The 27,500-nt window shown below is 45.0% G+C and overlaps 1 protein-coding gene across 7 annotated transcripts in view; it reads left to right on the top strand.

Annotated features, from left to right (window-relative positions):
- The window catches only part of LOC147020172 (phosphofurin acidic cluster sorting protein 2-like), a 339,240-nt gene that overhangs the window by 139,034 nt on the left and 172,706 nt on the right, over positions 1-27,500 (top strand). For 6 of the 7 annotated variants that reach the window (XM_085895252.1, XM_085895256.1, XM_085895249.1 and 3 more), the window contains 3 exons: positions 20,387-20,546; positions 23,874-23,959; positions 26,049-26,120. In XM_085895252.1, coding sequence (XP_085751378.1) covers positions 20,387-20,546; positions 23,874-23,959; positions 26,049-26,120 — 318 coding nt within the window. Of the gene's footprint in view, positions 1-19,004; positions 19,346-20,386; positions 20,547-23,873; positions 23,960-26,048; positions 26,121-27,500 lie in introns of those variants that run through there. The other variant, XM_085895254.1, reaches the window with a different exon arrangement.

Below are 27,500 nucleotides of genomic sequence, written 5' to 3'. Positions count from 1 at the left end.
GCCGCTGTAGCAAACACAGCCAGCAGGTGAAGTTGGCCGGCACAGGCCTCGTAGCAAACGCAGCCAGCAGTGAAGCTGACCGGCACAGGCCTTGCAGTAAACAGCCAGCCGATGAAGTGGGCAGGCACAGGCCTTGAAGTAACACCACCATCCGATGAAGTTGGCCAGCCTTTGCCTTTCAGTGGAGGTTGGTGGAGGGAGTGCGGTGGTGCTGGCCACTCGGAAGGCGAGCTCGGACCTACCTACTGTCTCCCTCCCAACCTATCGCCTTTGCCTGTCTCGGTCCATACCCACTCCCTTAATTTGTAAAACCCAATTTAGCCCCAACTTATTTTTTTGTATTTTTTTACTCCCCCCCACTATGAATTCGTCTCCTAACCCCCTTTATCGTCCTTATTCGGCTAACCTATCCTGTCGCCGAGCCTACTCCCAACCCCATCGTTCCCTTCCTGGAGGGGAATAAGGGAGAGCTTCCTGGAGGGGAATAAGGGAGGACCTCTAGCGTCCTTTGTCGAGACCCAACTCAAGCCTCAGGATGGCCTCCTTAGAGTTCAGCGATCTTTACCCAAAGTGGGTCCAGTGGCCCACAACGAGAGCGAAGGGATGGATTAGATGGTGCGGAGGGGTACACTTCCTATCTACCCTAACCATTAACTCTTAAACTACCCCAGGGCTTTCAACAAGAGCCTCTCGCTTAAACTATCGGTTCTAACAACCAAGATTCCCGTCGCCTGTGTTGATGTCCTCGCAAATTCCAGGCCATGCCCTCCAATTTTCTTCCCGTGCCCTCAAACGGTCTCACGGCTGGAACGCGTGGCTCCCATGACAGGAACTACCCTCTGCCGATTCTCCAATGATGGCACCCCCGGGCACTACACTGCCTCCGAGCCTACCAGCTCCCGAAACACCGGGGAGTGCCCTCCATGGCGACTCCCCTGAAATGCTCACGTGGCAGGCTGGCTTCCCGGGCCCCTTTCCGAGGGTCACCCATGCCCACGACACTGCCCACGCGGCCAATGGCGCCCCGGGCCCCTGCATCATGCGGGCGCACCCGTGCTCACTACGCTATCCCGGCCCCCCATGGGCCCTTGGCCTACCACGGCCTACAATCCCGGTGCCAGGGGTACCCACTCAGCGATATTCACCGTTCGTAGCCACGCTCCCAGCCCGCCAACAGGGCTCCTGCACCCCTCCAAAACAGGTTTCGAGCCTACTTCCCCACCAATAACAAAACGACCTCCATTTTCCAATTTGTCTAACCCAGCTAACTCACTCTACACTGACCCTGGGGTCCCTTGGGTGGGAATCACTCCTCCCCCCAATCACTCATCGCACCATGCATTCCCCATTCGCTCCATACACACAGGCTCGCTGGCCTCACTCACTCCACATGTACAGTTTCCTTTCCACACTTCTCAACTCACTCATCGCCGATCTCTGCCATCCTTCTCACTAAATCCCCTCAACTGCCTCGTGTTCCCTCTTCATCCCTTACACTACAGCACATTTCTTTTAACCTACACAGCTAAGTTACATCCCCTCTACACACTCACAGTCTGTCACTGTCCTCAAATATCCCATTTTTCCATCCTCGATCTCACCTAAAATCCCTCTAATTAATCCATTCCACTGGGCCCCATGAGGACTTACCCCTGCCCCATGAAGCCGGTCTCGCTAAGCTAACCCTTTCCCCTTGCTAGTGATCATCCTGTGCCCAGGCCAGGGGGTCTTCCACCCCTTGCCCGGGAATCCTGTTCACCCGAAAGCGAGGCCTGCTTCGCTCAACTTTTTTTTTCCCTCGCGCAGCACCAGCACGGCAACTCGCAACCTGCTCTCTCTGCCCGTGACGTCATGGCAGCTGTTCGCATACCTCGTCCCTCTTGGACGGTACCATCCGGCAGGGATACCCCTCCTGCCGGATTCAAACCACACGTGCAGCCATGACGGCATCCTGCACATTCAAAACAAGCCTCGCGTTTCGAGGGGTTCCCCACACGAACACATGTGCTCTTGCTCGTCGGAGCTTCACACACACGCTCGCCTGGAGAACCCATCCGGTCCAAATCCGTCATCCAGCCGAACTTTTTTCCGTCCGCGGGATCGGCAACATCCACCGCTGGCGTTTCCGGACCGGGTTTCACTCCCGCAACCGCACACGTGGCGGCCTCGTGCGCTGCACGGCCCGAACCACGCGCTCGCTGCAGTGTAAACCCGGCGCGGTCCCCGAAATAGCTACAGCCGCTACTCGGCCCTTGTCCTTCACCTGTCGCCGTCTTCGTCGCCCTCTCGCAGACAAACTCCCTCGTGCCACGAGGCTTACACACCTCGAGATGGCATTCACACCGGGACATGCGGTTACATGTTCCCGCATGCCGGCCGTCATCTCCCTTACATACCGCTCTCTCACACACACGGTTTTTCTTGCACTCGGCCGTTCACTCACGCATGCCATTTCCCTTGCACACGTGGTTCCATTCACACACGGCCGTTCACCTGCACCCGTGGTTCCTTTCACACACTGTGTGCTGGGAGGCACACACTTCGACTCACTCGCAACCACACCACTCACACACGGGGGGGCGCACTCACACCTTGCACCACACACACCGGGACAATCACACTGGGGAATCGGGTCACCACTCGGGGTCTCGGAGTCTCTGTACCCCCCAAGCTGCACGTGCACCTGTCCACAGCACTCGCCCCCTCGAACTCGCTTGACACGACCGAACCCACCTCGTCGCAATCAGCTTCAAGGGAGAATAATGTCTCCCTCCGTTCCCGAAGGAGGCTATCCAGCTGCTCGCACCGGGTCACTAAACAGTCCGCCAGCTCACCCTCATGGTCCTCCACTACCTCCGTGTGCGTGTGCTCGTTTTTAACCCCGTCTTTATCGTGCAGTCTTTCCTCTATTTTTTCTATCTCCCGCGTCTCAATACATTTTATTTCTGTTGTCTCTTTGCGTCTATTAGTTTCTTCCTGGATCCTCGTCTATGTTTCCTCCTTCGTTTTATTTAATTCATTCTTGACTCGGTCTATCTCCCGTGTCTCTGGCAATACTTCTACTTCCTTTGTTGTCCCTGTTACTCCCCTAGTCTCCATTTTTATTTGTGTCTCCCTTATCCTTGTTTCGTTGCACGCAATTGCCCTTATGCCCTCCTGCAGGCCTCACATATCGCTCTTGAATGCCTTCTTGTGCGCATCCATATCGTCCATCAAATCGCGTGCATTTTTTTTATTTCTGCCAGCTTTGTTTGCCATTTCTCCTCCAATTGTGTCCGAAGCCCACCAATGTCTGCCTGCCTCGCCTGCCTTGACCACGTGGTTTGAAGCAGTGTCTGAAAGCACTCGCCTCGTGTCGTGCCGTTTGTTGCACCATTAATAGCGGCCCGCTCACGCCTCGTGCCGCGCTGAAGTGCGGCCGCGCCGCCATCTTGCGACTCCGTTTGCCGGCAAAGTTCGTGCTCGGTAAATGAGGGTGAGCTCCCCCACGGATTGTAATTAGCGGTGGAGTCAAAAAGAACCACCCTGGGCCATGGATCCTACATTTCTACCCCCAGCACCCGCTCGGGTCTCTCCTCAGGAGAGATCTTATCTCTCCTAAGGGATTAAATTTGGCTCGCTCATAATTTGGGGGAACGGGGGGGGGGGGTTGCTTCGCACATCCCTGATCCGATCCCCGTAAATTTATTTGGAGACCAAGGTGGATTTGAATCCCACACTTCTGTACACCAATGTTACGAATTTCGCCCGCCCGGCGTGCGATCGGCCACGAAACTCGAATCGCGACGCGTCACCCACCGGAACGGACAATTCAGTCGTGACCCTCTTGGAACTATCGCCAAGGAGCTAGTCACGGGTGTGGGTTTAACCTCACCACAACCCAGTCCGCATTCTACCCGCACGAAATAGGGTGAATCGCCGAATGTCGATATACCTAAGTACTCGCACGGGTAACCTACCGATGGGTTGTACCACGCCACAGGTCGACTCCGGACACGAACCGCTTAAGCGGCTCGTTCAGTGCTACAGGGATAACCGAGCGGAGTTATCGTCGACCTTGACGGTTCAGATGAGTTACCGGGTGTTTTAAACCCGCTATCAATCCCTTATGTGATGCAAGATGGAGATTCAACAAAGGAAAGGACGAAGCGAAATGGGGGATCAATTGGACAAGCACACTTTTATTTCACACACACACACACACACACACACACACACACACACACACACACACACACACACACACACACACACACACACACACACACACACACACACACACACACACACACACACACACACACACACACACACACACACACACACACACACACACACACACTCACACACACACACACACACACACACACACACACACACACACACACACACACACACACACACACACACACACACACACACACACACACACACACACACACACACACACACAATCACACAAACACACAACACACTCACACTCACACTCACACTCACACTCACACTCACACTCACACTCACACTCACACTCACACTCACACTCACACTCACACTCACACTCACACACACACGGCAAGCACATATTCACAGCCATACAAAAATGCACATATAACAGTTAAAACAATAGAAGCAACGCAGAGCTCCAACCGAATAAAAGGCAATTATTTACAGCACAGTCATTTATACAGGCTTTACTTTGCAAGACTGGCACCACAAACACACATACAAAAGCCCAAAAAGAAAAAAAAAGTATTGACTTCCCTCATGGACCGTCGAGTCCTCCTCTCCTACTACCGTCAGCGCGGTTGCGCCTGGTTCCGGCCTCCCACACGGCTGGCGAACCCTCTCCGCCACCCCTCGTTCGGACGCGCAGGTCCACCACAGGCCGCACTGCGGCGCCTCCCGTCCGCGTCTCCACCAACAGGCGTGCCGGGCCACGAGCGCGGGAGCGAGAGAGGAGGAAGGGAGCGCTTTGGAGAGCGAGACCCAAGGAGAGAGACCGAGCCTTTTTTGGAGAGAGAGCTGGTGCCTTTTTCGGAGAGAGCTACAGCCAACATGAGCCACGATCAGAGAGAGGGGTGAGCCTTGCGTCCGTTTGCCTTTTGTAAGGTGGGGCACCGCCCTTCGCTGCGCGGGGCTCTGCCCCGTTCGCGGCTCCACCTCCCTTCGAGGCGTTTCCAGAAGGCTCTCGAAGAGAGGCTTGCCCCCACTCCGACCGCCTCACGTCGGGCCTCCACCAATGGGGAGGGAGCTGCCCTGCCCCCCTTCTCGTGCCAGCCTTGGCACCGCAGAGGGGTGCGCAAACCCGCGCACTAGCGCAGGTTTCTTTTTTGCCGTTGTCGTTAGTTGGTTTGAGGTTGTTGGATCCAAAATAACGATAGAGAAAGAAAAATAGCTAACTCAAAGCGTCGCAGCCCGGATGAATCACACATATTCCCCCTAAACAACGGGTGTGGGCTAACTACATATGAACTTATCGATATATCTCACCTGAGGACCCTTTATGGTGTATTGCGAATTTCCACAGCTGTAACAATATATATGTATGTATGCTCCCAAAATACAGCCAAAATGGTGCACAATAGCCCAAGAACTTTAGGGGCCACCTTACCCACCATTCACCTGCTGCGTGCAGTATCAAGTTTCGTTCAAATCGGGCAACAAAAAAAATTATTAAAAAATCAATTCCCGATTGAGTCAAGTCCTCTTCGGGAGTATTGATCAATGCAAATAACCTCAGCGGTATAGTTCGCTGGAGCTATCTTTTTTTTTTTTTCTTGAAATGATTTTTTTCATCAACCACTGTCACAACGGGAACCCAACGGATTCACGGGTCGTCGTGTATGTGTGTGTGTGTGTGCGCGTGCGTGTGCGTGTGCGTGTGCGTGTGCGTGTGCGTGCGCGTGTGCGTGCGCGTGCGCGCGCGCGTACATCGCAATCCTTCCCACTGATTGGTTGGACAGCTCCCCTGAATTCTAACTTTGCGTATTTAAGATGCTTCATGAAGAATATGATTAATTTACGATCATTTATTACCACATTTGGCGACTCATGAACACATTAATCCAGAATAGCACTCGGTAGAGCACATACAACCGCCACGCAATGCCTGATCCAGTGGAACATATTGGGCCCAATACATTTTTGAAACATGTTTTCGGCCCGATCTCAGAGCCTGGTGTTGGGGCAGTGGTTAGGGCAGTGGCTTGGGACCCAAGAGGTCCTGAGTTCAAGCCCCGTTGGGACACTGAATTAATATATATGTATATATATATATATATATATATATATATATATATATATATATATATGTGTATATGTGTATATATGTATATATACATACATACATACATACATACATACATACATACATACATACATATATATATATATATATATATATATATATATATATATATATATATATATATATATATATATATATATATATATATATATATATATACATATATATATATATATATGTATATATATATACCAAGTCGAAAACACCAGGGGGTTGACTCAGCCTGCCATCCTTCCGAGGTCGGTGAAATGAGCACCAGTTGTACTGGGCCTGGTGTATGCCCCGGTTAGAATAGGTGTACCATATCCCTGTATGTCGTAAGAGGCGACCAGGGTTGCGTCAGGAAGGGCATCCGGCGTAAAAACCTATGCCAAATCATTATGCGGACAACAAAACGAATTTCCATACGGATCGGTCGAGGCCCGGGTTACCAACGACCGGTACCGGTGGTCAGCAGGGTACCAGTGGAAATTGTGCTACTGCTGGGCGAAGGAGGAGAAGGAGACGGGGAAGGCGAGTCCGGAGGCAGTGGGAGAGGGGGAAGGGTAGAAGTGTGGAGGTGAGAGTTGGAACTCTGAATGTTGGGACGATGACTGGCAAAGGGCGAGAGTTGGCTGATATGATGGAGAGAAGAAAGGTGGACATACTGTGTGTACAAGAGACCAAGTGGATGGGGAGTAAGGCGAGGAGCATTGGAGGTGGTTTCAAACTGTTCTTCCATGGTGTGGATGGGAGGAGAAATGGTGTTGGGGTAATCCTGAAGGAAGATTATGTCAAGAGGGTATTGGAGGTGAGGAGGGTGTCTGACCGAGTGATGCGTGTGAAGTTGGAAATTGAAGGGGTGATGATGAATGTCATCAGTGCATATGCCCCACATATGGGGTGTGAGATGGAATATAAAGAAGATTTCTGGAGTGAGTTAGATGAAGTGGTGGAGAGTGTATCCAAGGATGAAAGAGTGGTGATTGGAGCAGATTTCAATGGACATGTTGGGGAAGGGAATAAAGAGGATGAGGAGGTGATGGGGAGGTACAGTCTCAACAAGAGAAATGTGGAAGGGTAAATGGTGGTAGAGTTTGCAAAAAGAATGGAAATGGCAGTGGTAAATACGTATTTCAAGAAGAAGGAGGAACACAGGGTGACATACAAGAGTGGAGGAAAGTGCACACAGGTGGATTACATCTTAAGTAGGAGATGCAACCTGAAAGAGATTAGTGACTGTAAGGTTGTGTCAGGAGAGAGTGTAGCTCGACAGCATCGATTGGTGGTCTGTAGGATGACTTTAGAGGTGAGGTTGAGGAAGAGAGTGAGGGCTGAACCAAGGACCAGATGGTGGAAGCTGAAGGAGGAAGACTGTTGCGTGAAATTTAGGGAGGAGGTGAGACAGGCGTTGGATGGTGGTAAAGATGGGTGGGATGATTGGGCAACGACAGCAGAAGTTGAGGGAGATAACTAGGAAGGTACTTGGTGTGACATCTGGACAGAGGAATGAAGATAAGGAGACTTGGTGGTGGAATGAGGAAGTACAGGAAAGTATAAGGAAGAAGGGGTTGGCAAAAAAGAAGTGGGAGAGTCAGAGAGATGAAGAAAGTAGGCAGGAGTACAAGGAGTGGCGTCGAAAAGCAAAAAGAGAGGTGGCAAAGGCCAAGGAAAAGGCATATGACGAGCTGTATGAGAAGTTGGATTCAAAAGAAGGGGAAAAGGATTTATACTGATTGGCAAGGCAGAGGGACCGAGCTGGGAAGGATGTGCTGCAGGTTAGGGTGATAAAGGACGCAAATGGGAATGTGCTGACGAGCGAGGAGAGTGTGTTGAGAAGGTGGATGGAGTACTTTGAGGAGCTGATGAATGAAGAAAATTAGAGAGAGAGAAGGTTGGAAGAGGTGGAGATAGTGAATCTGGAAGTGGGGTGGATCAGTAAGGATGAAGTGAGGACTGCTATGAAGAAGATGAAAAGTGGAAAGGCGGTTGGCCCAGATGGTATACCAGTGGAGGCATGGAAGTGCTTCGGAGAGATGGCAGTGGGGTTGTTAACCAGATTGTTTAATAAAGTCTTGGAAAGTGAGAGGATGCAGGAGGAGTGGAGATTAAGTGTACTGGTTCCGATTTTCAAGAATAAGGGTGATGTGCAGAGCTGTGGAAATTACAGAGGGATAAAGTTGTTAAGCCACACCATGAAGTTGTGGGAAAGAGTAGTGGAAGCGAGGTTGAGAGGAGAGGTGATGATCTGTGAGCAGCAATATGGGTTTATGCCAGGAAAGAGCACCACTGATGCGATGTTTGCTTTGAGAATGTTGATGGAGAAGTATAGGGAAGGCCAGAAAGAGTTACATTGTGTGTTTGTGGATTTAGAGAAAGCTTACGATAGGGTGCCAAGAGAGGAGTTGTGGCATTGTATGAGGAAGTCGGGAGTGGTGGAGAAGTATGTGAGGATCGTGCAGGATATGTATGAGGACAGTGTGACAGCGGTGAGGTGTGCGGTAGGAATGACGGACCGGTTTAAGGTTAAAGTGGGATTGCACCAAGGATCGACTCTGAGCCCTTTCCTGTTTGCAATAGTGATGGACAGGTTGACGGACGAGATCAGACTGGAGTCTCCGTGGACTATGATGTTCGTGGATGACATCATGATCTGTAGGGAGAGTAGGGAGCAGGCTGAATCGAGCCTTGAGAGGTGGAGGTACGCACTGGAGAGAAGGGGAATGTTAGTCAGTAGGAGTAAGACGGAGTACATGTGCGTAAATGAGAGGGAGGGTGGTGGTATGGTGCGGTTGCAAGGAGTTGAGGTGGGGAAGGTGGATTGGTTTAAATACTTGGGATCAACTGTCCAAAGTAACGGAGAGTGTGGGAGAGAAGTGAAAAAGAGAGTACAGGCAGGATGGAGTGGGTGGAGAAGAGTTGCAGGAGTGATTTGTGACAGAAGGGTAGCTGCAAGACTGAAGGGGAAAGTATATAAGACGGTAGTGAGACCAGCTATGTTGTATGGTTTGGAGACGGTGGCACTGACAAAAAGACAGGAAGCGGAGCTGGAGGTGGCAGAGTTAAAGATGCTGCGATTCTCGTTGGGAGTGACGAGGATGGATAGGATAAGAAATGAGTATATTAGAGGGACAGTGCAGGTAGGACAGCTTGGAGACAAAGTGAGAGAGGCGAGATTGAGATGGTTTGGACATGTGCACAGGAGGGAAACGGAGTATATCGGGAGAAGGATGTTGAAGATGGAGCCTCTAGGCAGGAGGAGAAGAGGAAGGCCAAAGAAGAGGTTCATGAATGCGGTGAGGGCGGATATGCGGGTGGTTGGAGTGTCAATGGAAGATGTGGAGGATAGATCGAAATGGAGATGGTTGGTCCGCTGTGGCGACCCCTAACGGGAGCAAGCCGAAAGAGGAAGAAGAAGTTTTCGGCCCGATCTCTCAATGGTGAAGAATCACTTCGCAGATTCCAGAAGCCAGATCCGGATCTTCACCATAATCTAATCAGTTTATCCTTATCACACTCAAAATGCCTACAATATTTCAGCTGAATCTGTCCACAACATTTTTGAGATCCTGCACACAAACAGACAAACAAACAGAGAGACAGGGGTGAAAACATACCTCCTTCCACCTTCGATGGCAAAGGTAAACATAACACAGAAAGACAAACGACCGACAGTAATAAACCATGACCTGTCGGACATCCACTTCCTGTTTAGATTGCGCTTTCTTTGAATGGAGTTAAATGGCATGAAGAGCTAAATATTCCACTATTTCAATGAGGTAATAAATAGATATGTAATGACGATGTAACAATTTGCCCATTTGCTTTGAATGACAGGAATAAAGGGGGAGGAGGGTGTTATGTGTGGTTGAAGACTTTGGGTGGTGAGGTGGTTTGAAGACAGATTTCAATATTACGGCTGCCACATTGGTGCTCACTGCAATGTGAAGTCCAAGACACCCCAGGCATCCACATCCTTTGTTGGTGATGTACATACAAAATGTATGTATCATCAAGATGGATGTATTATTAGTTGGTGATGTATATTGCAAGACAGGTGACTGACAGGTTGTTTGAAAACTTGGAGTGGGGAGAGGATTGACGCCTTAGGTTTGAAAGGGAGTCGGTGAGGACTTGGTTTTGGGAGGTAGACATTGAGGACTTGGGGTTTGTGAGAGGAGTGTGGGGGGAGTTTAGTGCTTGAAGTTGCATTTTGCATTCTGTGGAATTTCCATGGGTCCCTGACACTTTTTATTATTATTATTATTATTATTATTATTATTATTATTATTATTATTATTATTATTATTTCACCTGGAACATAGTTCTGGGGAGCTTATGGGATGGTACATTGTCTGTCTGTCTGATATAGATATAGAGATATATATGGGTGGAGGAAGCACAGTTGAGAAGATGTTTTTGTGTCTGTGAGGAGGTGGGCAATTGAACAAGTGGTGACGTGGGTGTTTTGGTATCTGGTTGGTGTCAATGAAGTGTGTGCTCAGCTCTTAGCAGATGTCAGTGGTGTTGGAGGGAATTGTTTTTGTTTTTACATGAAAGTGATCTATGTCGGTGAATTGAGTGCAGCGCACGATGGTTCTAAGTGCTTAGTTTTGCCTTGCTGAAGTTTTCGCGCATTTGTTTTGGATATGGTTAGAGCCCAGGTTGGGCTGGTGTAGTTGAAAGTTGTTAGTACAAACTGTTTATAAATTATAGTTAGGGATTCATTTTCTTGATCAAATTTAGTGCGTTGAGTTTTGATAGACTTTGGGTATGGTTTGCTGAGTGTGTTTAGTGAGTTATCTGAGGGTCAAAAGTGATTCCAAGTATTTTTGGATTCTTGTTCAGGGGAAGTTGTTAGTTATACATTGTGATCTTTGGGATTCAATCTTGTCCAGCGTGAGACGAGTGATTGTTCATTTGGTTGGTGAGACGGTGATTCTGTTGCGTATGAGCCAGTGTTGAATTTGTTATGTCTTGTTGAAGTCAGCGAGTGCTGACATTTGTAGCGTGGTTTTGTGCTGCTATGGAAAGGTCGGCCACATCGGTGACGATTGCACATGGAGTGGGGGCTCTGGAATGTTTTGGAGGAAAAGGATAAAAAGTTCTCCGGAAAGAATGGTTCCCTGCGTGACACCATTTGCAAGGGTTTTTTTCTGAGGAATTAGGTGTTGAGTGGAACACATGCTCATCTGCCAGAGAGAATGTTTGAGATCCAAAGTTTTTTTTTTTTGTCCTTGTTTGTTGTAAGAATCTTAAACATGATTATGTATCTGGTTACAGTATCAAATGCTTTGTGAACATCGATGGTGAGTCGGGTGCACGAAGGAGGTTTGGGGTGATTTAATTAATCTCGAATGAGCTCCTTTAAAGTGGTGTGTTTTATGTAGGTGTGTCATAGAGAGGTCTGAACCCATGTTTATGGTGGGACCAGAAGGATATGGGGATTGATACAAGGGTGAGATAATGAGGTACTCGAGCACTTTAGCCATACAGCAAAGTAATGATTTGAGGTGGGAAGAAGAAAGTTTTTTTTTTGGAATTTTTATCGAAATGTAATGATGTGAATGAAGAATACGTATGGCCTGTTTCCCTCTGCTTGGGATAATGCTGTGAAACCATGAGTGCTTAAAAATGTTTGTTTACTCTTAAGTGATTTCTATGCCAAGATGGTTTCAGTGTTTGTTTGGATATGTGGTCTGGATGTGTTGCTGATGAATTTTAAAGTTTCCTCATGGTGTCCGATACTTGTCTGTAGAAAAAGGAGGAACTACATCACTTTGTATGCCTCTGCTGACTAAGTCTCTGGTGGCATTATGTTTTCGTGTTGTCCATATGTCCATGCAAATTTTCTCTTTTCTCTGCAACCGCTTATCCGATTCACACAAAAGTTTCACCATAGCTGCGACTACTCATGCAGAATATTTTAATGATAATTATGATGTCATAGGTGATGTGGTGTGCCAGCCATGTTGGAAAAAATGGAAAAACTTTGGACCTCTATCTCCAAAAACGCTCCATGGAAAAAAATTGAAACTTGGCACATGTGAAATACTCCCCATGGGACATAAGTGTGATTTTTTTGATGATGTCATTTGTGGCTTCGTTATGACATCATAATTGCATGCTTTATCCGATCATTATGAAAAATTTTTAGTCATCTCGGTTTAAATTGTATGTGGGGAAAAAATTGATGACATCGTCTGTCACGTGGTTTGGGAGCCATATTGTTTTTAACATAAAAACCTTCAAAAATCTTCTCTGAAACTGCTGAACAGATTGAGGTGAAACTGTACAGGTATGAGATAAATGGAGATAGGGGGCGTCACAATTCTTCTTCGTTTGATATGACGTCACAATTGACGCTGGGGACCTGAGTATGTTTCCCAGGTGTTTCCCAAGTTATGGCCATTTATGATATGGTTGGTCCAATATAATTGAAATACTGCCCCAATCCAGTCGTCGTTTACACACCTACGGGCCCGCCCCTACGGGCGCGTACTCGTGTTTTAAATTTCAACATGATCGGACCCATGGTCTGGCAGCCAGAATTATTTAATATTTTGAATCTGAGTTCATGGATGTTTTTTGATGTAATGTGGACGGAGACGTGTCTTGCGATGTCAGAGTGTCCTTATAGTTAATTTTACTTCATATTTCGGTATTCGTTTAGTTATGTGTCTGTAGCTTGTGTGAGTAGTGTTTCACGACAAAGTTGGCTTGTTTTGTGTAAATGGAGTCTGCATCTGTGTCCATTCATGCTTCGTGCTGGACTGGACTTGTGAAAATTTTGATAAGTAATGATAAGTTAATTCCCCCACTTTAATGATGTTCATATTGTATGTTATTGATTTGTAATACCGTCCCCCCCCCCCCCACGAGTACAACCACCAGCTTTCAATTAATTCCGTCCGGTGGTTCAAGAGTGCATATACGTCACATGATATTTAATAATTTGAGTTCCTCAGAAGAAACTTTGATGCAGGAAGCCATTAGGCCCATCAAAGCCAATTGCCAATCTATGGTTGTTTGTCTGTGCTCTCCTTTTAATGCTGAGCATCAAACAAGGAAGCAGCACATACCAATTTTGAGGTCTTTGGGATGACTCGGTGGGGGTTTGAACCACCAATCTCCCTGACTCAGAGTGGACGCTCTAACCATTACCGCACAGAATACGGTGGTGTGATGGTTTCGCATGCTTGTACTCCGATAATGTCTGGTTTTCATGCAGAGCATTATTTCATTACCCTTGCCCGAGCGTATTGCATTTGTGTGTATTTATTTATTTATTTATTTATTTATTTGTAATCTTGTGATTCGTATAACTCAAAAAGTATTAAACCGAATGGCATGAAATTTGGTGGGATGATTGGTTATTAGCCAGGAAGCATTCGATTAGATTTTGGGATCGTTCGGGTCAAAGGTCAAGGTCACGAAAAGGTCAAAATCGGCTTTTTACGATAACACGGTCAATTTTTATTCAATTTGCATGCAACTAACGCCAAAATGTTCAGAATTCAACGCCTCATCTTGTGATATGCAATATGACACAATGACGCCCATACTCTTGTTACCGGTCAGGGGGGTCACGACCTTCAAAAATATGCGGTTTTTGTCATAACGCGGTCAATTCTTGTCCGCTTTACATGAACCCAGCACCAAAATGTTCAGAATTTAATGCCCAATCTTGTGACACAATGACGTCATAACACATGTCACCGGTTGGGGTAAAATGTCGGGGGGGGTCACGCCCTTGAAAAATATGCGGTTTTCGTCATAACTCAGTCAATTCTTATTCGATTTGCATGAAACCAGCATCAAACGAGATTACCTTTTCTTGTTGAAACGTTGTATTCACCGAGCTTGCGAGTGAAGACTCGCCCAAACAACGTGAGTTGATTGTTGTTTAGTCCGTAGCCCCCGAAAGTCGGGGGGGGGGGTCATGACATTATAGTTATGTGGTTTCTGTCATAAGACCATTCATATGAAGCCAGTTCCCCACACTCATACCAAGAACAAAAAAAGTAGTGGCGGCGAAGGTATGCGCTCTATGAGTGCCCGTTCTAGTTCTTCTTATTCTTCTTCTTCTTCTTCTTCTTGTTCTTCTTCTTCTGGTGAAGACAAAACCTTTAGGACGTGGCTCTTGGACACATTTGTCCTTGTTACTTCCAAGATTCTTCAGTTTCGCAGAAGGGGGCATTTCACACTATTTGGTTTGTTATGGATGGGACATTTAGAGAATTAAAATGCCTATATTTTTTGACCCTGATATGTCCAGTCAAATTGATAGAACTACCTTGAAGGATATGGTGGGCAGTATAAATGGCCAAAATTTGAATCAATTTGAACAAGAGTATCATGTGCTAATTAGCCAAAGAAGATGCGTTTCGGACGGGACATGCTACGACATGACTTTTGAGGAGCTTTGGTCAAAAATTCTCTTCTGTTAGGCGAGATATCTGGCACTTACCAGTCTTTCCAGATACCTTAAGAGTTTTCTATGGTTACTTGATCGACGGTCAATGGAAATTGTCACTTGGCAAACAATAGTGTAATTAGAACTGCGTTTCGGATGGGACATCAGAAATCGTTATGGATGGGACTATTTTGTCGCATCAGGAAATTCAATCAAAATGTCTTCTAGAGTCAGAATAATTGCAGAAAATAACTCGGCAATGAAATGCACAACAATATATTTAACCTCCGTCATCGAAGATGGACGGAGGTTACTGTTTTCACCCCTGTCTGTTTGTTTGTTTGTGAACAGTATTACGGAAAAACTCCTCGGCGGATTTCAACAAAACTTGGTGGGGGGATTAGGTATGGTCCAAGGACCATGCCATTAGATTTTGGACTTGGTCCAAAACCCAAAGTCCATACCGTGGAGGGGCAAACATCAAGAACGTCACCTCATAGCGCAGGTGGCCATTTTGAAAAAATATTTGATTTTTTTTTTTTTGCATTTCTACATGTTTTAAGTGATTTCCAACCAAAAAAAAATGTTAGAGAAAAAAAGAAAAAAAAAAACAAATATTGCAACTTTTTTTTCAACAAAATTTCGATTTTTTTTTTTTGCATTTCCACATGTTATAAGTGATTTCCAACAAAAACATGCCAAAATTATAATTGCGGCTGATTTTGGAACTTCAGGTGGATATACCCACGTAAAATCTATTTCTGTCTCGAGGAATCTAGTTATGACGAATGAATTGAGTTTGTAAAAGTTAAAAGTAAAAGGGAAAGTTGCAAACTATAACTCTGAGCACTGTTGACGTCAGATTGAATGAATAGGATATCAGGTTCACTTGAGTGACCTAGCAGTATTGGCGGCGGAGGTTTTGCACTCTACCGAGTGCTCCCCCTCTAGTTCACAGAATGTATTCATATATACACATAAAAAATGAAAAGGAAAAAAAAAAAAGCAAAAATGAAAAAATATTTTAACAATGTAAAAGACTGATTGTGAAGTAGAAATCACAGAGGCATTTAAAAAGTATCATTCCTGAACATGAATGGTGCTAGGGAATATGTATCTGTTTCGGTTGTCCATTACTGGTGGGTCCAGAATTCGTACGAGGTCACATAGCCCAATCCACGAAATATCGTTCTTGGTAGGGAATGTGAAGACCTTACAGTCGGAGTCCTTCGATCGGAGGAATGAAATGTTCACTTCGGTCTCATAAACTTCCAAGCATTGTCCAAGAAAGACTTTGACTGATCTTCCTGTCTCAAACTTCACGAGGACAAAGTCGCCGACTTTACAGTTGTTGATATTTTCTTGCTTCGTGCCTGTATGCATCACTGGCTTGTCAGTTGAGACACCTGGTGATACCACCACTCTCCTCTCATACACTTTCTGTGGACCAGTGAATGGCGAATTTCTTGAGACATGGACGTTTTCGTCATCAATCGGTGCCACGTGGTGGAATTGATGAACCCCAGCCATAGCCGGGGTGTCCTCAAAGCGGGCATCGAGGTGTTGTGTTGCTGCCTCGATGTCCTCCGACGATAGCCACAGCACCCTGATTTGCTGGCTGAGGGATGTTGCTGCATTGTGGAAATCAACGGGAGAAGTCACGGTGACTTTCTCCTGCAATACTGCTCGCCAGACTGATCGTTTGACGTGTCCGCCAATGCCGTCAACGGCTCTTTGCTGTGTGCGGTGCAAAAGTACCCCCAATCTGCCGTGCAGTCAGTCCTTCTTGTGGAAAACAAGATTGGCAAAGGTATAGCGATTTTTGAATTGGCTGGCGGCTCAGTCACACCAGTAGTGGACATGAGTCACTGGCCAAGGTAGCACAGTTTTCAAATGGTCCATAAGTTTGGAATTTAAGGCATAAACGGACTTCTTGCCGTGGACCATCTCGTCCGTCACAATCTCAACTGAGAGGTGTTTCAGCTCTTCCGACCCAGTCTCTCGGAAGAACACTACAATCGTGAAAATGGTCACCCCTTCAGCTGACCATGATTTCCTTCTGATATTTTATGCTGTTTTATGGTGGGGTATATTGGCGCTGCGAGTTTTGCTGTCGCTGTGGATGATGCTCCATCGAACACGATTCCTAATGACATCTTGCAACATACTTTGATTGCCTTCAGGCAACGAAGCTATAATGGATCCAATGACGTGAATTTGCCATCTGGGAATCAACGGTAGGGCTCGCTTCGCACGTGAGATGGCCTTGCCGAGCGTCTTGGTATTGGAATAGGGACTAGGTCCTCCGCGTTTTTCGGCGAGAATGGCGTCGTTCTTCTTATCGCGTTGGAGTCTCTTCCTCTCACGTTCTTTCTTGTGAATGGCTTCTTTCTCTTCTTCTGTTATGGTTGCCTTTTGCCTCAGCCTTGCTGCCTTCTTACGTTCTCGATTGTGTTTCTTTCCTGCATCAGAGGCCACGGGATCTTCTTTCAGACGTTTCCTGAATGCTTTGACTCGCTCGGAAGATGTTTTGGGTGGCATGATGGCATGGAGTACAGTGAATGATTCCTGTCGACCTGAAAGAGCTCGTTTTATGCACACACCTGAGTCCGAGTGTCAGATGAGTGACATCTACCTCATAGTTAGTGTCCAATTAACACCTTGTCAGCTTTAATTAATTACTCTATCCGAGCATCATTTGAGTGACATCTACCTCATAGTTATTTGCTGATTAACACCAATTGTTAGCTTTAATTAATTACTTGGATGACCAAGTTCTATGGTTTGTCAAATTAATCAGTGAGGCACACAGTTGCACACTGTGCACACTGAGCACAATCAGTGAGGCACACAGAGCCATTACTGACTCGATAGAGGCTATCTGGAAGAGTCTCACGTTGCATAAACACTTAACAAACTAATTCATGTTTACGAAAATAAAACCAACCATATATTTATTATTCTCTCTCTGTTCTGCTTGCAATAACGTGATACAAACATATCCTGATGCAATACATGCTCAATTACATACAGTCAGTGTCTGTCCGTAACGTTTTTGTCCCATCCATAACGCAAATCTACACCATTGTTTATGTACGACCGTCTCATTTTTTTTCAATTAAATAGGCTAGTTTTGAAGGTCCTGGGTCAGAGGAAGAAAAAAATGTCATTCATTTTGCATTCCTATGGAAAAAATGATCGTAACTTTTGATACTAAAAAGTTACGGACGGGACAACTAAGGTTTGTGACGCATTTTTTTGAGAATAAAAGGGATCTGAAATCATTTCATATTTAGGATATTGTGTCTCTTACTGTCCTCATTACGGTTACCAAGTTTCATTGAGTTATCTCAAAAAATCCAGGAGATAGAGCACAAAAACATTTGTCCCTTCTGTAACACAAAATCAAAGTTCTCCTAATTAAATGCCTAATTATCATACCTAATCATGTCCTAAGTCTGATTCAAAACTATAAAACATGTAGCCCGAGTTATCCAACTTTGTTATCCCAGGTTTACTTTAGGTCGATTAGCAATTTCATTTTTTTTAAACTCATGTCGCAAATACCGTGACATGCACCAGCACTTGGGCAAAATTGTACACCGTCTCGACCAATCAAATTTGCCGCTCACGTTCTCAGGGCGGCAAACCTCAAGATTATTTTTCCTCCAAAAACTGTTCCCAATAAAGTCCCATGTTCTTTTTCTCAAGACTCCGTGGGGTAAGGTGTTCTGCGAACTCTGGTTTAATATGGTTAGTTGTTGGAGTTGAGTATGAATTTGCTGTCAACGTTAGGTTTTCAGCTTGAGATGGCAACCAAGTACAGCAGTGGGCATTGAAGTCACCCCCCCGCCCCCCCCCATAGTGTGAGGCTGGATGTATTTTCAAGCATTTGAGGTTTGGAGTGTAATTCTGTGGAATGTCAATGTCAATGTTGATGTCGTTGTAGATTTTGTGGACTGCTTTGATTGTGAGCAGTTGATTTCAGTGGTCGTTTTGGGATGGGGTTGTTGTGTTGGTGAATGGGATGTCCTTGTGAATAAGAGTGAGAAGGCCTGCTCCATCTGTTTTTTTAACGACAGCATAGTTGTGAAATTATTGTGTTCATATGGGAGGTGTAAGTTTGGTTTCCTGCAAGAAGTCTCTGTGTATGTTGTATTTTTGACAGAAGTGATCGAGTTCGAGTGTTTTCTTTGAGATAATATTTAATTGTAGTTTATTGCGGTGATTCTTGAGAGTTGTTTTGTTGTTCAATGTGTTATGTACGGATGGGGGTGTTGGAGATTGGAGTGGGTGGGTCATGATTGTGTAAGGTGATTCGTAGTATGAGGTTGTTGTGACATTGCAGATAATCATAGCAGCTGTTGCATTGGATGAAGGTGTGTCTTCTGGTTATGAATATGTTACATCCCAAGCCAGTTGCCGACTGGGCATCCTCCGTCGTGCAAAGTCATTCCTTGGCACACCTGAAATCCTATCTACCTACAATGCTTTCATCCGCAGCTTGGAGCTCTGCTATCGTCTCTGGGCTGGTGTCTGTACCTCCTACCTTGCTCAATTTAATGCCATGGAAACCAAGACCTTCAAGATCATTGGAATCTCTCGCTGAGTCCATGGGCCTATCACTTTGTCATCGCAAACAGGTCAGTGGTCTCTGTCTTCTTCCACCTCCTTTCTGGGCTTTGTCCCCCCCTCCAGGTATCTGCAGGGCGCACGCGGTCAACCAGTAACCCCCTTTTAGTGAAACTCCCAAAATGCAGAATCACTGCTCATTGCTCACCTCCACTCATTCGTTCCTCTTTTTTTCTCAACTGTTGAACCAACTTCCACATTCTCTTCAATGTCATTCTTTCCTCCAGATCTTCTAGATGGGTGTTCATCACCATCTCAGATGATCCACCATCCAAAACCATGATCTTTTCTACACCTGTTGAACCATCCCACCTTCACAGATTTTCCTTCTGTAACCATCTCATTCACCCCCTGCTTTCTCCCCAACGCCTCATCTTCACTCGTGCATCCGTTATTGTCCATCTCTGTTTATTTTCTCTGTCAGCCCTGCTGGTGGCATTTCCCCCTTCTCTTTCTACTGTTCCTTTTGCTATGTTGCTTCCTGATCCTTTCTGTGTTCTACCTCTTCCAGGGGCCTTGACTGTATACAAAAAAAAGGTTGTAGATTGGCCCAGTGTTCTCCTATATTTCTCCGGCTGGTAAGAGGGGAAGGAGCTGGGAGCCGGTGAATCCATGCTCTGGCATCAAAAAAGAGAAGGAATAGAGGGCAAAGTTTCTCGTGTGGGTTCGAAGAGAGGGGAGGAGGTGGTAATTTGCAACAAGGAAATGAGGCCATGGTCTAAAGACTGGGGAAGTTTGAGGAGCTTTGCAGTCCAGAGGTCTTTCTTGTCAAGCATTGTTCTTCCACTGGTAGTCCCACAATGAAAATGTTTCCGCTGCCAGGACCATCCAAGTCACCACCACCAATTGGTATTTGTCTGTCTTGATCACTAGAACAGACAAGTAACTACCAAATTGTTAGTAGATCACAACTTGATATATCATGAATTATTAAAAAAACATTTTTTTCACTTTGTTGTATTTTTGATAAAGGCATATCAACCTTTTCCAGACTAACCCCCCACCCTCAGCAAATGTTCTCTCTTTGCTCCACCCACCCCCTTTCCTTCCAGGTGCTACAATGTCCGACAGAAGGCCGGCGAGCATTAGGCTTGCTCAGCAGCCTTAAAGAACCAACTGTGAATGTTGCCGAAGTGGTGATCTTGGCTCTTTGCAGCCAACCGGTAGACCATGAAGAGACCCCACATCCCAGTGGAAAGCACAAGGCCATGGGTAATGATAAAATAATTGTGGTTATGAGATTGGAGACTGCTGACTGGAGAGAGACTAGGGACGAGTACCAGGATCAGAGTTTGAGGTAGAGGGGGGTCAGGTTCTGGAACTAGGACTAGGAATGAGAGTGGGTGATGATCTGGGACTGGGAATGAGGGGGAATTGGGGTCTGGGACTGGGAAGGAGGGGGCAATGAGGTCTGGGGATGAGGGGGCAGTGGGGTCTGGGACTGGGAATGAGAGGGGTAGTCAGTCTGGGACTAGGAAGGACGGTGGGGGTGGGAAAGAGTCAGGGACTGGAAATGAGGGATATACCCTTGGGAATGAGGAGAACGTGGGACAGGATCTGGGAATGAGATCGATGGGATGGGGGAAATGGAGTCTGGGAATGTGAATGGGAACAGTGTCTGAGACTGCAAAGGAGAAGGGGGTGGGGATTGTGACTTGGATGTGCATTTTAAGTTTCTGTTGTCAACCATGCTTTTGGTAAGCCTCTAAATTGCAGTAGCTGTTGTTTCAAGTTGTAATTACAAGCAGTGTGAAACATTTCTGAAACATTTTTTTTTTTAAGTATCATGCAGTTCTCCAATACAGAAGAGCACAGGCTATCCATTGTGTTGCCTATATTTTGTCTTTCACCGGCCTCCAGGACAAAAAATCTGAATGATAGTTGAATGCCCTGATGGTTAATTCTTGAGGGAGGGGTTTTGACGTTTTAGGGATCGGGAAACTTTGGGGAAACTGGCTGAATGCGTGGAAACTGATTTTGAACTCATGGCCGTTAATCTAGGGAAAGCTCAAGTTAAGAATAGATTCCAGTTTGGTTTAATGATTCTTCTCCTATTTGTGGTGATGAAGCAATGCTTTGCCTTTTCTACACAAATAACTGAAAGTATAGAACAGTTTATTTTGATCATGCTTTCCTTCCCAATCAAAAATTAATCACATTGAGTTTATAAGCTTTGTTCACTTTCTTTTAAGAACCAGCATTTGAATTTGCTCTGAAATAAGAGACTTTTCTTTCATGCCTGCAAGTAATTGCAAGCAAAATAGTGTCAGACGAACACACTGTATAATGTGTACTATCTTGATTCAAATAAGAACCAGACGAATATTTTTTTGGTCTTTTTATTTAAGGAGTTGAACTAAAAGGTTCTTGACAACTTGGATGTGGTTATGCTACCACATGATTAAGCCTGGTGTTGGCCTCATGGTTAAGGTGGCTGTCTTGATATCTTAGGGTCTTGAGTTAAAGCCCCTGTCGTGCCTCAGATAACACCAGGTGGGTTGACTCAGCCTTGTCATCCTTCCAAGGTCGGCAAAATGAGTACCAGCTTGCTGGGGGCACTGCATCAGCATCAGAGCTGTGCTCCCAGCATTGATGCAACCAGCAGGCACAGGCTGCATTTGAAATAATAATAATAATAACCAACTGATTATCCGTGAAATCTAATTATACAACACGTTTACCACTAACTTGAACTCAGAAAGAATTCTCCACCCCATGTCATTCATTCTTGTTACGTTCATAACTGTTGCATTTCCACCTGGCTTGGCTAATGATCTGCTGACTGACAACCAGTTACGCCATGGCAGTAAATGCCCAATGTTTATCAACATGCCTCATTTAACTCTGCAAGTCTGGTGTTGGCTTTATGGTTAAGGTGGCTGCCTTGATATCTTAGGGTCTTGAGTTAAAGCCCTTGTCGTGCCTCAGATAACACCAGGTGGGTTGATTCAGCCTGTCATCCTTCGAGGTCGACAAAATGAGTAGCAGCTTACTGGTAACAGGGGGACTGCATCAGCGGCATAGCTGCATTTCCAGAAATTATGCAACCAGCAGCCACATGCTGCATACGAAACAACAACTTTTAACTCAGTGCTGTCATGTAAAGCTCTGCAAATAGACTGGTGTTTTTGCTCAACCTAGTAATATCCAACTTTCATTCAAACCCCTCTCTTGCTCTTGTGGGATGTTATGATTCATACCTTTGTAAAATATTAATTTTGGCTCACTGTTATGTCCTTGACATGGAAGGATGACAATTGAGAGGAACCTAAAGTTAAGTCTGCCAAGCTTGCAACAAACCCTTCTGCATACTTATTGTTTCCCTGTCTTAGTTAAAACCATCTCCATGAATGCTTGTGTACCTCCATTCACTTGCAATCCCCTTACACAGTTTGCAGAACCATCTCCATATTTTTGCCTAGTCTCGCTCTTCTCTTCAGTACTCTAACATTATGCACACTGCTTCATTCTGCATATGGCTCCATGTCATTCACCTTGACACGTCTAGAGGCCATGCTGCAGTGCGATGTGAAGTTACGAAGCCCTGCAGTGCTGATAATCGTAAGCGTAGCTTTCCGTTATGCTGTGGTGAGCACTTTAAAACATATTTACGTGGAGGCGTAGCATTAGTGACTTGTTTGTTTTTTTTCCTTCGAGCTAGTTTCTTGCACCCTCTTGTGCAAAATAAAATAATAGTACATAGAATTATTGTTAAGCTTTTCTATTGGCCTACAAGATGGCCTTGATGTATGCACACTCGCCTTGATGCTGTGTCAACTGGGTTTGAATCCCGACCCAGCTATAAACTGTCATCCCAGTGTTTCACAATCAATGTGTGTGCCGTCCCTCACATTGACATGAAACTGTGGGTATCCCATCTGCCAGAATCCGTTGATTAACGTTAAAGATGCCATGGTGTCCTTCACGAAGAGTAGGCATGCTATCACTGACACCCTGAACAAATTCCAAATTGCTTCCCTAACTTTTGTTGGGAAGGCAATGGCAAACCGCCCAACATGACCCTTTCCAAGAAACTGCTTCGACAGAAACGATGCTCTGTAAGAGAATATGATACATCAGCATGAGAAGCTTTTCCATAAGGCTTCATCATTTGTATTGAAACGAATCAGGGCATCTTGATTTTAGGATCTCAGTATTTTAAAGCAATAAACTTTCGAAACGAAGAGTTAAATACTGCACCATTTTCATTTCAAATTTTATTTGTGACTCCATAAACGGGAATTGATAACAACAAAATAAAACATTCAGGCATGCCCGATTTCAAAGGCTTTTAAGTGCTGAAGACATCAAATTTAAAATGCTGAAAAGAAAGGGGGCAGGTACTCCTTGATTACTTGGTAACAAAGACAAAGGTCATACTTCACATCTCTGCACTTAATTCTTTAATCCTTGATTTTAATTTCACTAAAACATTGTTTAGCGATCAACTGTTTTGATCTATTTCAATTTGAGGCTGTTTCTTCTTTCTTTCTTTTTTCTCTGTCCTTTTTAACCTCAATTTGATCGCTGCTTTCACAGAGCGCTCACCTGACATTTACAACTTCTCTGAGGATGAAGACGAAAGCTTTTCTTCAGAGCAGGAGGGTAGCGATGATCATGCCCAGGTCAGTTTTCACTCTCCTCAACTTTTTTTTGCCTTTGACCTCTGTGTTCGTTTTTTCCTTTGACCTATTCATCTTTGCCTTTGACCTCTGTGTTCGTTGTGAGTTAAATCCCATATACAATCATAATGTGTCTGTTATGTTTTAACTCTTATCTTTGATTGTGCCTTCAATATTTTCCAATCACTAAAACCTGAACTCATGGAAGATCCATTTTTTGAAAGATCTGACTAATGATTTCAATTTTATTTTTATGCCTCTGCTGACGAAGTCGCAGGAGGCATTATGTTTTCATGTTGTCCATTTGTCTGTATGTACATACGTCCATGCTAATTAACCTCCGCCATCGAAGATGGATGGAGGTTACTGTTTTCACCCCTGTCTGTTTGTTTGCTTGTGAACAGTATTACGGAAAAACTCATCGACGGATTTCGACGAAACTTGGTGGGGGGTTAGGTATGGTCCAAGGATCATGCCATTAGAATTTGGACTGGTCCAAAATCCAATATGGCCGCTATGGCGGCCAATTTGAAAAAATATTAGAATTTTTTTTTTTTGCATTTTTACATGTGATAAGTGATTTCCAACCACCCCCCCCCCCCCCAAGAAAAAATTGTTAGAGAAAAAAAATTTTTGCAACTTTTTTTTCAACAAAATTTCGATTTCTTTTTTTGCATTTCTACATGTTTTAAGTAATTTCCAACCCCCCCCCCAAAAAAAAATTGTTAGAGAAAAAAAAATTTTGCAAATTTTTTTCAACAAAATTTCGATTTTTTTTTTTTTTTTTGCATTTCTACATGCTATAAGTGATTTCCAACAAAAAAAACATGCCAAAATTATAATTGCGGCTGATTTTGGAACTTCAGGTGGATATACCCACGTAAAATCAATTTCTGTCTCAAGGAATCTAGTTATGACGAATGAATTGAGTATGTAAAAGTTAAAAGTAAAAGGGAAATTGCAAACTATAACTCTGTGAGCACTGTTGACGTCAAATTGAATGAATAGGATATCAGGTTCACTTATCAGGTTCACTTGAGTGACCTCGCAGTATTGGCGGCGGAGGTTTTGCACTCTACCGAGTGCTCCCCCTCTAGTTTTATCTGTTTTCTCTGCAACCACTTATCCGATTGAGGTGAAATTTTAACCATGGGTGTGACTACTCATGTAGAATGTTTTAATGATGATTATGACATCATAGGTCGTGTGGTGTGGCAGCCATGTTGGAAAAAAAGTTAAAACTTCGGACCTCTATCTCCGAAACCGCCCCATGGAAAAAAATTGAAACTTGGCACCTGTGAAGTACTCCCCCTGGGAAACAAGACTTTTTTAATGTCATAAGGTGGCTTCGTTGTGACGTCATAATTGCATACGTCAAATGCTTTATGTGATCAGTATGAAAATTTTGAGGGTCATCTCGGCCGAAATTGTATGGGGAAAAAAATTGATAACGTCATCGGTCAATGTGGTTCGGCAGCCATACAGATATATTTGTGAACATAAAGACCTTCAGCCATTTTGGAGAAGAAGATTTTTGAACAGATCCAAAACGGCTGAACTTTACAGGTATGATCGCCTCTCCAACATGAGGAACAAAAAGTTATTTAGCTGTGACATTATAGGTCACATGGTTTGGCAGTTATGATTTTTTAAGAACAAACCTTTAAAAACTACTTCTCCAGAATGGGTTGACGGATCGAGGGGAAACTTCACCCACATGTTCCCCAAGCCTTGGGGATACTGGCGTGTTCACGAATAATTATTAGGTTGCATGGTCTGGCAGCCAGAATTATTTTAAGATTTTGAATATAGGTTCAGGGATTTAAATCAAACTTGGTACATGTGTGTATAATGATCGATGTATGAGTAATAATGTGTGTGGAGGCATATCTGACAGTCATAGTGCCTTTCTAGTTGTTCGTAATGTCAAGAAATTGTGTGGCTTTTCACACTCTGAGTCTGTAATATTTAGCTTCTCCACGAAGCAGAGGCTCCTGTTTAAATAAAAATTTTTTAAAAGGCTGATTTTGTATCATGTCCTGGTTTGATTCTACAATGATCAGGAGATGCCTTTCCTTTTCATCGTGTGTAGGATTTGTATGATGAGGATGATGATTTGAGGAAATCCAAGCCAAGAAGAAAGACGCAACCATCTATGGCAAGGGTATGCCACCCTTCTGTACTTTTAATACCTATAAGCCATTATACTCCACCACCTTAATATATTCAAAGGGAGATAATCTTTCAGTGTTATGGTGTATAGATAGCCAAATTTATTTTTTGCTCTTAAAAATGTAGCTTTTCTCAATTTTATGCAGGTGGACTTCATGTTAATTGTTGCATTAATGGATGAAATTGTGGAGTACTTTTAGATATCACACCATTTTTTTTTTTTTTTTTTTTTTTTTTTTTTTTTTGTATACCTTGGTCGAGGCTCGTATGAGAGCTAACACACAACTCACAGCAAGGAGGCATGAGACAAGAGGGGTGGGAGTGGAAGGGACAAAACATTGGGGAACAGACACAGGTGAACTGTGGAAGGGAGAGGGATGGGGATGGGACGGGGAACATGGCGAGGAGAAGATGGACATTACAGGGACTTTCAGGAAGGAAAACAGGAGAATTGAAGGAAGTGGGCATGGGTGGATTATCGGGGGTAGAAAAGATCGAGGATTTGGATGGGGGAAGATAAGAGGTGGTGGTGAATAGCTGTTTTGAAAGCCTGGAGGGAAGAATGGGAAAGAATAGAGTGAGGAAGTTTATTCCAAAGGCGGGAAAAAAGAGGAATGAAAGAGTGAAGATGAGCAGTGATTCGTGATTTTGGTAGTTTTACCAGAAGGGGTTGTTATGACCTTGAGCGCCTGTGGAAATGTGGTTGGGACAAATCGCAGAGAGAGCAGGGGGGCAAGGCTGGAGAGGAGTCGGTAGAAGACAGAAAGACCACCGACCAACCTGCGGTGATTGAGTGAGAGGCCCAAAGACTCAGCTTCATTGCGGGAGATGCCAATGATCTTAAAAAGCCTGGTTTCCACAGCGTGAAGTCGAGAAAGGTGGGAGGCAGGAGCACCAGCCCAGAGGGGAGAGCAGTACTCCATCAGGCTACGGACAAAAGCTTTGTAAGTAGTCAGGAGCTCAAGAGGGCCGAGGAAGGACTTTGCACGACGGAGGATTCGCAGTGGGCGACTGGCTTTTGAGGCAAGGTTGGAAATGTGACTTTCCCAGGAAAGGTCATGGCAGATAGTGAGACCCAGAAGCTTGAAAGAAAAGACTTCTTCCAGTGGATTGTTGAGAAAGTGGATGGGGGGGTTTTGTAAACGGTCCTTTCGAAGAGACATAGTGAGAGTGTGAGATTTGTGTGGATTGAAAGACATGTTCCACGTGTTGGACCAGTTTGTGATTTTATCCAGATCTGCAGTGAGCGAAGAAGCTGCTGCTTGCCGGTCTGAGGGATGACAGATGGTACGGCAGAGGGTGGAGTCATCGGCAAAGAGAAATAGAGGATTTTCCAGAGAGTCCGAGAGATCATTGATGAAAACCAGAAAAA

The sequence above is a fragment of the Eptatretus burgeri genome, chromosome 9 (genome assembly GCF_056783735.1).
Source record: "Eptatretus burgeri isolate ZD-2024b chromosome 9, Ebu_testis_v1, whole genome shotgun sequence".
NCBI classification, from domain to species: domain Eukaryota; kingdom Metazoa; phylum Chordata; class Myxini; order Myxiniformes; family Myxinidae; genus Eptatretus; species Eptatretus burgeri.
Note: the sequence above shows the minus strand (reverse complement) of the source record. Positions and strands in the feature narration are given on the sequence as shown.